Genomic DNA, 12998 nt, shown 5'->3' on the forward strand with positions numbered 1-12998 from the left:
CAGTGCTCAAACAGCACTAGGGGCGTCCCCAATGCTGCCAGAGAACTCTCCAGTGTCTCCATCTTCTTCTGGAACGTCATCTTCCTGTGTCTTCTTCAGGCGCAGGCTTTGAAACTTGTAGGCCTCAGTCAAAGCCTACTGCGCATGCCAGAGGTCACAAGAAAAATGTAAGTAAGCGGTCATTTTCTTGTGGCCTGTGGGTATGCGCAGACGGCTCTGCCCAAGGCCTACAATTTTCAAAGCCTGCGCCAGAAGACACAGGAAGATGACGTTCCTGACAAAGATGGAGGTGGCGCTGGAGAGTTCTCTCGCAGCACTGGGGACGCCCCCAGTACTTGTAGAGCGCTGAGGACCACCCCCAGTGCTGCAAGAGAACTCATTTGCATACCGGCAAAAACCGGTATTTCAAGCCAACAGCGGCCCAGAGAAGACATCTAAAGGTAAGAGACGAATAGCCTTTCTTAAGGCTATTCCTACATGATAGGCAGAAAAAAATTAGTTTGAATGATAGGATCCCTTTAAATTCGCTTAACAGGCCTCATCATCTCCTGGCTGATATTATACTCCCCAGTGGTCACCACAAAGACCTGTGATTAGGCTACCTACGGTCACATGATGATGCCATGACACTTATGCATGCCCATCACAGGCCTCAGCGGTGACCCCAGGCAATATAATGTCATTGAGGAGGCCAAGAGAGCACCAGACACCAAAAGAGGCCCTAAAGAGGTGAGCGAAGGAGAGTATGAATGTGGTGTTGTTGTTTTTTTTTTTATACCTCCTCTGGGTCCCCACCTATTATATTCTGGGGACTGAAGAGACCCCAGAATATAATAATGACGCTTTCACTTTGAAATAACTTCGGCTGTGTTTGCCTGTGTTACATAGGTTCCTAGGAACCCTGACAGTATCATACACTATGTATTATAGATAGGTTCCTAGGAGCCCTGACAGTGTTATACACTATGTATTATAGATAGGTTCCTAGGAGCCCTGACAGTTTTCTACACTATGTATTATAGATAGGTTCCTAGGAGCCCTGACAGTATTATACACTATGCATTATAGATAGATTCCTAGGAGCCCTGACAGTGTCATACACTATGTTTTATAGATAGGTTCCTAGGAGCCCTGACAGTGTCATACACTATGTATTATAGATAGGTTCCTAGGAGCCCTGACAGTGTCATACACTATGTTTTATAGATAGGTTCCTAGGAGCCCTGACAGTGTCATACACTATGTTTTATAGATAGGTTCCTAGGAGCCCTGACAGTGTCATACACTATGTTTTATAGATAGGTTCCTAGGAGCCCTGACAGTGTCATACACTATGTTTTATAGATAGGTTCCTAGGAGCCCTGACAGTGTCATACACTATGTTTTATAGATAGGTTCCTAGGAGCCCTGACAGTGTTATACACTATGTATTATAGATAGGTTCCTAGGAGCCCTGACAGTTTTCTACACTATGTTTTATAGATAGGTTCCTAGGAGCCCTGACAGTGTCATACACTATGTATTATAGATGTATAGTCCTAGGAGCCCTGACAGTGTCATGCACTATGTATTATAGATAGGTTCCTAGGAGCCCTGACAGTGTCATACACTATGTCTTATAGATATATAGTCCTAGGAGCCCTGACAGTTTTCTACACTATGTTTTATAGATCGGTTCCTAGGAGCCCTGACAGTGTCATACACTATGTATTATAGATAGGTTCCTAGGAGCCCTGACAGTGTCATACACTATATATATATATATATATATATATATATATATATATATATATATATATATATATATAGTCCTAGGAGCCCTGACAGTTTTCTACACTATGTATTATAGATAGGTTCCTAGGAGCCCTGACAGTATTATACACTATGCATTATAGATAGATTCCTAGGAGCCCTGACAGTGTCATACACTATGTTTTATAGATAGGTTCCTAGGAGCCCTGACAGTGTCATACACTATGTATTATAGATAGGTTCCTAGGAGCCCTGACAGTGTCATACACTATGTTTTATAGATAGGTTCCTAGGAGCCCTGACAGTGTCATACACTATGTTTTATAGATAGGTTCCTAGGAGCCCTGACAGTGTCATACACTATGTTTTATAGATAGGTTCCTAGGAGCCCTGACAGTGTCATACACTATGTTTTATAGATAGGTTCCTAGGAGCCCTGACAGTGTCATACACTATGTATTATAGATAGGTTCCTAGGAGCCCTGACAGTGTCATACACTATGTTTTATAGATAGGTTCCTAGGAGCCCTGACAGTGTCATACACTATGTTTTATAGATAGGTTCCTAGGAGCCCTGACAGTGTCATACACTATGTATTATAGATAGGTTCCTAGGAGCCCTGACAGTGTCATACACTATGTTTTATAGATAGGTTCCTAGGAGCCCTGACAGTGTCATACACTATGTTTTATAGATAGGTTCCTAGGAGCCCTGACAGTGTCATACACTATGTTTTATAGATAGGTTCCTAGGAGCCCTGACAGTGTCATACACTATGTATTATAGATAGGTTCCTAGGAGCTGTCGTATATTCTGGAACTCATTACCACAAGCCACCAGTAATGGAAAAAGTAACCAGATAAAACCCACCAGGAAAGCATATAACTCATTTCATGCACATTTATTGTATTTCTTTTATGCTATATATGTAAACTATTTACACGATATACTGGATTCCTAAGTGCATAGGCTAGAGATGTGGCCTAAACTGGTCAGGAAAAGTCTTCTCCAAGGAGGTCATCGGCCCGGCCAGTGAGATAGAAAGCAATGAACGAAACCATTCAAAGGTATGAAATAAATATTAGACTTTATTTGATGGATTATTTAAGCATCCTGAGCTTCGTTCCATATGTCAGACCATTTATGATCAACTTCCCTGAGGTAAACTAACCAGGACTTGCTTTATGTAACCAGACATTAAACCAGTCTGAGACTCATAACACAGGTGGACATTTCTGGTGGGACCAGTAGTCATGATAATGCAGCCTGTCCAGGCTGGTGGAGCTTGTGATATACTGAGGCATGAGGCCCTGTGCACCTCAGTCACCAGAGATCTCAGTTATTCTGGATTTATGGCTCTTTATCGGTGAGGGATTGGAAACGATTTAAAGGAACATTTTCCCTAAAGCTTTACTGATCTGAGCCTGCTCATTCTTCTGCTTTTCCCTGACTTTGGCGATTTCTCTTCTTGCCTCTTTGTTACTGGGGTCCAGTTTCAACAGTTTTTCTAAATCTGCCCTTGCACCCATCCAGTCTGACATGCCCGCTCTGGCCATACCCCTCCTATACAAAGCTTTCAGGTGGTCGGGTTCCTTGTCGAGAACTCGGGTGCACCGCACCTCAGCCTCACGTAACCTGCCCTTTTTGAGGTCGCAAGCTGCCAAGTTAGAAAGCAGAGCTATTTTTTCCTCTTCTGCCTCTCCGGGTGTACAGACTAAAAGCCTCAGCGCCCTGGCGTATCGTCTTTCTGCTCCTTCGACGTTCCCACCTCGAAATGCCTTTCCACCCTTCTCCCGATCTCTGGCTGCCCACTTGATCTTCTCGTTTACATCCAATTCCCACGGCTCCTTTCCATCTTCAAAACTTGCTAATCGTAAGACAAGCTGGAAACCCAAAACACTGTCCACTCTGCAGACTTCTCCAGGAAGCATGGTTTCAAGGCATTGGTCAACAAGACGGTCGCGACTGGTATCACCTTCCCCCAATTCTATCTGTACCCAGCTACCTGTAGGATACCCGGCGTCTATGGGAGAACATGACTGAGTCGTAGGGTCACCGAGAGGTTCCACAAATATGGTACACTTGGCACATTCTTTGGGTTTGTCCACTCCTGATCCTGGCTCTAGAATGGTCTTCGTGAAACTTCCATCTGGGCACTGCCAAGATCTAAGGTTCGTTGAAGTCGGAGGACTTTCCATCACCCCTTAGGATTCCAGGAATGGATGGGCCAGTTTTCTGGAAAGAACCACAGAATATATAATTAATGGAAGAATATCTGCATAATGTATATACCAAGACCGATCAATGGTTTCTCCATCTTTCATTGATTTTGTTAGGGCCTTTCACACGGCTGTATTTGGGGCGAGAAATCTGGTCCATCTATTGGTCGCATTTCCCAGTCCAACCCCAATTCCAGCTTTATAATGACTTCTCAGGCTGTGAACTTCAGATACTATTAATACATGACAGTAGTGTCCTGGGAGTCCTGAAGTTCACACCATCGTAGATCACTATGATGGTGGAATATAGGTGGCCACTGGGCCAGAAAATATGGCTGATGTATTACTGGGGCCGGAATGCAGCCATGTAGGTTCACGCTGAATTTCTTGAAGAAGACGTGAAAAACTCCACCAGAAATAAATGGGTTTTATGAGGTTTTTGGATGAAGTTTTCAGGGTTTTTTTTACTTAGATTTGACAAGGATTTTGGAGAAGGGTTTCAGGCTCCCATTGATTTCTATTGAAACAGCGGCCTGGATTCTGCACAAATAATTGACATGTTATTTCTTTTTATTCCTCACCACAGTGATGGAAAACTTCATGAGAAAAAAAAACAAAAAAAAACAACCTGCCTATTGAACAGATGGCACCGTTTCCCTTTGAAATGAATGGGAGAGTACGCGGTGCGAAATCTCTCCAAACCCCGATGTAAAGAACTCAGTGCGAACATTAGGAGTAGAGATGAGCGAGTACTATTCAAAACGGTAGCTTCGAATAGCACGCTCCCATAGGAATAAATGGGAGCAGCTGGCACACAGGGGGTTAAGCGGCAGGACACCGGCCCTGGCTGCGGCCATTCATTCCTATGGGAGCGTGCTATTCGAAACTACCGAAACTATTACAGTATTAGGAGCCTTATACTATATGATATCCTACAAGAACAGACAGAGATAGGCAATAAGATGTCGCGCACAGGACCATGGTGGTTTTTACCGCCTGCAAAAACCATATTTCGCAAAAATATATGTCTGTATTGTGACCAGTCATTACGAATCTGAGAGAAGACGTATGGCCAAGTCTGTGCCACAGATACGGACATGGGTAGAAATCGCTCCATGTTTTGCCAATGGCCTAGACCAGGGGTAGGGAACGTACGGCTCCCCAGTAGAGATGAGCGAGTAGTATTCAATCGAGTAGGTATTTAATTGAATTCTACGGTATTCGAAATACTCGTACTCTGTCAAATACCACGCGGTAAACGTAAAAGGCGTTTACCGCATGGCATTCGGCCGAGTATTCCGAATACCGTAGAATTCGATTAAATACCTACTCGATCGAATACTACTCGCTCATCTCTACTCTCCAGATGTTGCGAAACTACAACTCCCAGCATGCATACTTGCTCTGCTCTTCTTGGAACTCCCATGGAAGTGAATGGAGCATGCTGGGAGTTGTAGTGATGATGGTTCCTTGCCCCTGGCCTAAACTAATCTATAAGAACTATGGACAGGTGTATGGCGCCATGAAGATGAATGGGTCCATATACTATCAGATAATATAGAGAAAACAAGCATGGCCGTGTGCACGGGGGTTCAGTGTGGATTCTCGTGTACCAGAAATGATGACCATTGAGGCCCGAAAGACGGCCATAATACAACCCGTCCCCACCAGGGGTCTAATGGCTCGGACTAATCGCACCCTAGGACTCTATGGGGCCATGTTTTGGCCATGTGACGACTTGCCCATATGACATCTGTCAGACTATGAGCCTATACTGACTTCTTTCGGCGAGGTATCAGCTCCCTTTTACCATGACAGCGCCCCCTTTGATGACATGACAACTTTTTGAGTGTATCGCGCCCCTTTTTGCGACAAGAGCAAACAGAAGTGCTGGCCACATTTTTCGGGAAATAACCAGCGGACAATTAGTTAAATAATAGAGAGCTCAGAGCTGGGGAGATCTGCCATCTCTTCCAGGAGTCCGCACGGAGGGGGGGGGGGGCTCATTTTTGATAGACAAGCCCTATTTCTCAAGACTCCATACACGTGAGAGTTCGGTTAGAGACAGAGAGGGTCAGGGGTTGTCGAGGCAAACTCCCCCCCGCCATGTGACACCGGGGTGCAGAGACGCCGCCATACACAGGGCAGGACATTGGCTGAAGCAACAGCTGAGAATGTGGCCAAGTCTCAGCCCTACGGACCGGATCGCAGCTGGGAAGTCAAGCGAGATCATTGCCAAGGCAACCTTCTAACTCCCATAGTCTCTCCTGCAAAGTCTCTATAATGCATAGAATATCCCCCAAACCCCCACTCCCTCCGATAGACTACATGGTAGTCACACGTGCGACCAAGTGCAATGACACGCAGAAATAAGTCACATGACCAAAGTTGTCTCGCCATAGTCCGATGTTCTCCAACCTGTAGCTCTCTGGTTATTGCAAAACTACAAGTCCCAGCATGGCAGCAAACTGAATCAGCATCATCAGGCGGCACTATAGGCACATCCCAATAGTATCACAGCCAGTTCTGAATGCCCTATGATGGGACTTGTAGTTCCCCGCCAGCTGCAGCGCTCTAGACTGCTGACATCTGCCGCCTGCTCTAACCCTGCAGGACTACAACAACCAGCATGCCCTGACTCCAGGCACACGGCTCTGCTTACCTTGCTGCGGTTGGGCTGGGAGTTCAGCAGGAAGTGCAGAGCAATGATGAAGAGGAGGGAGGGGGCTGCGTTACCCAGCATGCTCTGCAAGCACTGCAGAAAGCTTGTGTAACAGGGGAGTGGTGGGGACAAATACACTCAGACATACACAGAGACAGTCAGCAGGGTGACAGGCGCACGCAGAGGAGACAGCCAGCAGCCAGGCGCAAACAGAGGAGACAGCCAGCAGCCAGGCGCACGCACCGGGCACCAGACACCATGGTGTGACTGATCATCAATGGTGAGTATTGTCCTGTATATGGTGCGATTGTACGTGCGCAGCTGGAGCAGGATGTAGTGCAGCGCTATAGACAAAGCCTTGGATCGTGACGGCTCCTGACACTTTCCCATATTCTTTGCGTTCCAAATTCTCACCACGTTCAACCTCTCCGCTTGCTTTTAGTGAGTAGGAAGTGTCTGGTGTCTGTCCAGAAGCTGCGAACCCTTCCTGACTCCCCGAGCTGAGGTTTCGCTACCGTTGCACCCAGTAAATAATAGCAAATACCTACAGCCCAAATCAGTGTGTTCTGTATATCTCGCAGACGATTGTCTAGACTCCATGCAATGGTAGCAAAACCTCAGCTGTGACAGGTCTGTAGCGTTAGGCTCTGTACACACGACAGTACCCGCACTTATGTCCCAGTTACGTCTATTAGAAATGGAAAATCGCAGTCAGAAAAATAAGGGCCGATAAAATTCATCCGTTTTTTTTAATGTTCTATTAAAAACGGATCCAAAATGGACGACTCTCTCCATCAAATATGGAACGGACGCAAAAAAAGCCGCAAAGATCTGACTTGTCCGTTCTCCCATTGATTTCGTATGATGTATACGTAGACCTGAGCCTGTAAATCGTCCAGGAAAACGGACAAGAATAGGATGTTCCCTATGTTTTCAGTTTGTAAGAACGGACCTCATTATAGTCAAAGGATTCTGCCAGATGCTGTTGCCCTCCTCGCTTTCAGCAGTCCGCCTGTCCGTTGTTCTAATCCTCTGACGGATCAGAACAACAGACTGCACAACACAGATGTGAATGAGGAATTAAAGGGCCAGTCTTGTGGATTCCATTAAAGGTTCATTGTCTCCTGCCCTCCATTACTGGACTCTGCTCCCGCTGTGGGGGTGGGGGTGGGACATGACCGCTGACATGGACTGGCGCCATCTTACAAGTCTCTCACTTACTTCCTGTTGTAGATTTTTTGTTTCCTTGTACATTGATATATTTTGTAACTTCTTTCTTTCTCTTCTTCAGCTTGCCGCTATGTGGCACGCAAAATTGGCAATTCCATGCGCGGGGGAGGAGAAGAGGTGAACGTGGCGGCCAACGCGTCAGGGAAACCAACATGTGTTCTGCGCCAAGGTAACCTCACTGTAGGGGTGTACGTGCAAGTCATAGGGGCCCCCATTAAAATAATGAGGGCACAGAAGGGCTGAGGTTGTACAAATAAGGAACTTTGTCTTGATATTTGTATATAAATGTGATTAAAGAACAGTTATGACAATGGTGCCCTTACCTCTGTCCGCAGGGGGGTGCCCTTACCTCTGTCCGCAGGGGGGTGCCCTTACCTCTGTCCGCAGGGGGGTGCCCTTACCTCTGTCCGCAGGGGGGTGCCCTTACCTCTGTCCGCAGGGGGGTGCCCTTACCTCTGTCCGCAGGGGGGTGCCCTTACCTCTGTCCGCAGGGGGGTGCCCTTACCTCTGTCCGCAGGGGGGTGCCCTTACCTCTGTCTGCAGGGGGGTGCCCTTACCTCTGTCCGCAGGGGCGTGCCCTTACCTTTGTCCGCAGGGGGGTGCCCTTACCTCTGTCTGCAGGGGGTGCCCTTACCTCTGTCTGCAGGGGGGTGCCCTTACTTCTGTCCGCAGGGGGGTGCCCTTACTTCTGTCCGCAGGGGGGTGCCCTTACCTCTGTCCGCAGGGGGGTGCCCTTACCTCTGTCTGCAGGGTGCACTTACCTCTGTCTGCAGGGGGGTGCCCTTACCTCTGTCTGCAGGGGGGTGCCCTTACCTCTGTCTGCAGGGGGGTGCCCTTACCTCTGTCTGCAGGGGGGTGCCCTTACCTCTGTCTGCAGGGGGGTGCCCTTACCTCTGTCTGCAGGGGGGTGCCCTTACCTCTGTCTGCAGGGGGGTGCCCTTACCTCTGTCCGCAGGGGCGTGCCCTTACCTCTGTCCGCAGGGGCGTGCCCTTACCTCTGTCTGCAGGGGGGTGCCCTTATCTCTGTCTGCAGGGGGGTGCCCTTACTTCTGTCCGCAGGGGGGTGCCCTTACCTCTGTCCGCAGGGGGGTGCCCTTACCTCTGTCTGCAGGGGGTGCCCTTACCTCTGTCTGCAGGGGGGTGCCCTTACTTCTGTCCGCAGGGGGGTGCCCTTACCTCTGTCCGCAGGGGGGTGCCCTTACCTCTGTCCGCAGGGGGGTGCCCTTACCTCTGTCCGCAGGGGGGGGTGCCCTTACCTCTGTCCGCAGGGGGGGTGCCCTTACCTCTGTCTGCAGGGGGGGTGCCCTTACCTCTGTCTGCAGGGGGGTGCCCTTACTTCTGTCCGCAGGGGGGTGCCCTTACCTCTGTCCGCAGGGGGGTGCCCTTACCTCTGTCCGCAGGGGGGGGTGCCCTTACCTCTGTCCGCAGGGGGGGTGCCCTTACCTTTGTCTGCAGGGTGCACTTACCTCTGTCTGCAGGATGCACTTACCTCTGTCTGCAGGGGGGTGCTCTTACTTCTGTCCGCAGGGGGGTGCCCTTCATCTGTCCGCAGGGGGGGGTGCCCTTACCTCTGTCCGCAGGGGGGGTGCCCTTACCTTTGTCTGCAGGGTGCACCAGGCCAGCTGTCAGACAGGATACTGTAACTAGGAATGGGCAATCCCTTTAAGATTCATTATGTGAATATATTTGAGGTTCGCTGACTGTTTCGCTTGGAGTTGAACCCTTTCACCCCAAACAAGACGCCCTTATTATACTTTTGGGTCTATTTATACCCCAGAGTATCATAAAGAGGGCGCAGAAACATAATAAACTCTTATACTCAATATTCCCGGCTTTCCTTGCAGCGCCCGCACCCCCTCAGCGTCCTCTTCAGTGGTCTTCTGACTGACGTCATATGCCATAGGGGAACACCGAGGCCTGCGCTCAGGTCTCAGTGGTTACATGGGTGCACCGACGTCTTGACGTGTGTGCAACCTATTTGACCATAGGGGCTCCTGGGGCACGTGACATCATCCAGGAGGCTGCAAGAGGTCCAAAGAACACTGAAGAGGTGCCTGAGGGAGTCCAGGGGAGGTGAGTACAAGTCATTATTAAGCTGCTGCAGCTCCCCTTGGCCTCCGGATATTATACCCTATTATTAGACCATTTTCAGAAGCAGAGTAAGGGGTTAAACATACAAAAAGTTCTGAAGTTTTCAGCAAATAATTGAAAATCCTATACTGTGTTTACCGTGTGCCCCAGGTCAAATACCATCCTTTTATCATATCTTTGATATCTGAGCCCGGCCTTCCTATAGGTGACATGCAATGGCGTAACTAGGAATGGCGGGGCCCCGTGGCAGCTGCCTCTGCAGTAGTTACGCCACTGGTCACTTGGTAGATTCCTGCTGTCACTGCGCTCACATTACTATTGCTGTGTCATGCTGCGCCTGCACAATGCTAGGACATGTCATGAGCAGCAGTGACCACAAGAGGGCAGTGTTGTACAGCGCTGTAGGAAGACTCAATGCTGAGGGTCTCTAGTCAGGCACATGACTTAAAGGGATCCTATCATTTAAACACATTTTTTTTCTGCTTGACACGTAGGAATAGCCTTAAGAAAGGCTGTTCGTCTCCTACCTTTAGATGTCTTCTCTGGGCTGCCATTCACTTGGAATCCTGGTTTTCGTCGGTATGCAAATGAGTACAGTATTGTAAGCGGCCATTTTCTTGGCGGGCATGCGGTCGGCTTTGCCTGAGGAATAGAAGTTTGCGCCAACCCCCGTCAAGACCCCGTTCCAGGCAAAGATGGAGGTGGCGGTGGAGAGTTTATTGGCAACAATGGGGACGTCCTCAGTGCTGCGAGAGAACTCATTTGCATATAGACGAAAACTGGGATTTCAAGTGAACGGCAGCGCGGAGAAGACATCTAAAGGTAGGATATAGTCTTTCTTAAGGCTATTCCTACGTGTCAATGAGAAAAAAATGTGTTTAAATGATAGGATCCCTTTAAGGGCCTATCCACACGGAGTAAACGGGCACGCAATGCGCCGCGTTTACAGGACGTTAGCGCCATGATTTTGATGGTGCATGTTTGCAGTCGCGTTAACGTGCGTTTACGCGGCGCTAACGCGACCGCAAACATGCACCGTCAAAATCGCGGCGCTAACGTCACGTAAACGCGGCGCATTGCGTGTCGCGTTTACTCCGTGTGAATAGGCCCTAAGACTCCTGGACCCTGGTGTATAAGCTCAGTGCGGCCCCCACAGCCCATCTTCTTCCCCATCTGTAACAGATCCGCACTGTGTGTGTATTTACATCACTGTCTGCCTCTAAGAGATTTGTAACATTGTTGTCTGTAATATCATATTAATAAAGTTGACTGAAAAACAAGATGAAGAATTTTTTTCCACAAACCTGATGAGGCGACGCTGTAGTAATACTGTATATACACTGACAGATATGAATGTACAGTATCCTCCTCCCTACACATAGAGATTAAGTCATGAAACCTAACGGATCATGAGGAGGCGAGTGATGAATGAACTATATGACTCAGCCCCCCTCCCCACCTGATGGCAGCCGCTCGCCGCGCACTCTCCAGATGGCTCTGCCATTACTTGGCTGATATAGGAAAACATTTTGTTTCTCTCTAGAAGCAGGAAACCTTTCATCTGTTCCGGCGGACATGGCAGGGCTCCCGTATGCACCAGTCATTGTTCAGAGCGGCACAGAGGATACTATATGGGTGTATGGGGGCTGTTATAAGGCTAGGGGTATCTGGCGGTTAGTCTACGGGTGTACGTCTGTATGTGCAGAGGTGTATGTCAGTGTAGAGGTATCTGATGGTCGTTGTATGAAGGATACGATGTGGTTGTATTTTATTATAATCGCTCCTGGTTTATTTCTGTGCTTTGCTTTGCTGTAGGTTGTAAGAAGGAGAACACAGTGAAGTCTCAGCCATCTGCGGATTTTGCCCCGTTGACGTCTGACATGGCGGAAGAAACTCTCAGCGCTAACCCATCCAATAATGTAAAACCATATTAATCCCCCACAAGGCCGATAAAGTAAAGAAGATGGTGTGGGCTTTCAGAGGTTTATGTCTCTCCGACACAGCAGAAGAATGATCCTCCACCCCGCAGCCCCTGTGTACAGAGGTGGGGAGGGGGTGAGAACGGCCGCTGCTGTGTAACTAAATAAAGATCTGTAACCTGAGTCCTGGATGTGCGAGTCTTATGTGCGGCTAAGACAATCATGTATGAGCAGCAAGGCAGGAGCGCAACGCGGAGCTGGTACATGAACATAATGGTTCTGAATACAGCAAAGAATATAACTACTATAATACTGCCCCCTATGTACAAGAATATAACTACTATAATACTGCCCCCTATGTACAAGAATATAACTACTATAATACTACCTCCTATGTACAAGAATATAACTACTATAATACTACTCCTATGTACAAGAATATAACTACTATAATACTGCTCCTATATACAAGAATATAACTACTATAATACTACCTCCTATGTACAAGAACATAACTACTATAATACTGCCTCCTATGTACATAACTACTATAATACTACCTCCTATGTACAAGAATATAACTACTATAATACTACTCCTATGTACAAGAATATAACTACTATAATACTACTCCTATGTACAAGAATATAACTACTATAATACTACTCCTATGTACAAGAATATAACTGCTATAATACTACCTCCTATGTACAAGAATATAACTACTATAATACTGCTCCTATGTACAAGAATATAACTACTATAATACTACCTCCTATGTACAAGAATATAACTACTATAATACTACTCCTATATACAAGAATATAACTACTATAATACTACCTCCTATGTACAAGAATATAACTACTATAATACTGCTCCTATGTACAAGAATATAACTACTATAATACTACCCCTATGTACAAGAATATAACTACTATAATACTACTCCTATATACAAGAATATAACTACTATAATACAGCTCCTATATACAAGAATATAACTACTATAATACTGCTCCTATGTACAAGAATATAACTACTATAATACTACTCCTATGTACAAGAATATAACTACTATAATACTGCTCCTATGTACAAGAATATAACTACTATAATACTAC

The 12998-nt window shown here is 47.2% G+C and overlaps 1 protein-coding gene and 1 long non-coding RNA gene across 2 annotated transcripts; one reads left to right on the forward strand and one right to left on the reverse strand.

The window, feature by feature from the left end:
• Positions 1–2789: 2789 nt before the first annotated feature.
• FKBPL (FKBP prolyl isomerase like) lies at positions 2790–6703 on the reverse strand. Its single transcript, XM_075259337.1, has 2 exons — positions 6635–6703; positions 2790–3988 (listed from the first exon to the last, which is right to left on the reverse strand). Exon 2 carries the CDS (start codon positions 3949–3951, stop codon positions 3139–3141), a length of 813 nt encoding a protein of 270 aa, XP_075115438.1. The 5' UTR covers positions 3952–3988; positions 6635–6703; the 3' UTR covers positions 2790–3138.
• A 25-nt stretch (positions 6704–6728) lies between these two features.
• LOC142184464 (uncharacterized) lies at positions 6729–12057 on the forward strand. The gene is made up of 3 exons (XR_012711836.1): positions 6729–6914; positions 7926–8033; positions 11771–12057. It is a non-coding gene; the product is annotated as an uncharacterized LOC142184464 (long non-coding RNA).
• The last annotated feature ends 941 nt before the right edge of the window (positions 12058–12998 follow it).

Source organism: Leptodactylus fuscus, chromosome 11, assembly GCF_031893055.1.
Source record: "Leptodactylus fuscus isolate aLepFus1 chromosome 11, aLepFus1.hap2, whole genome shotgun sequence".
Lineage (NCBI taxonomy): Eukaryota > Metazoa > Chordata > Amphibia > Anura > Leptodactylidae > Leptodactylus > Leptodactylus fuscus.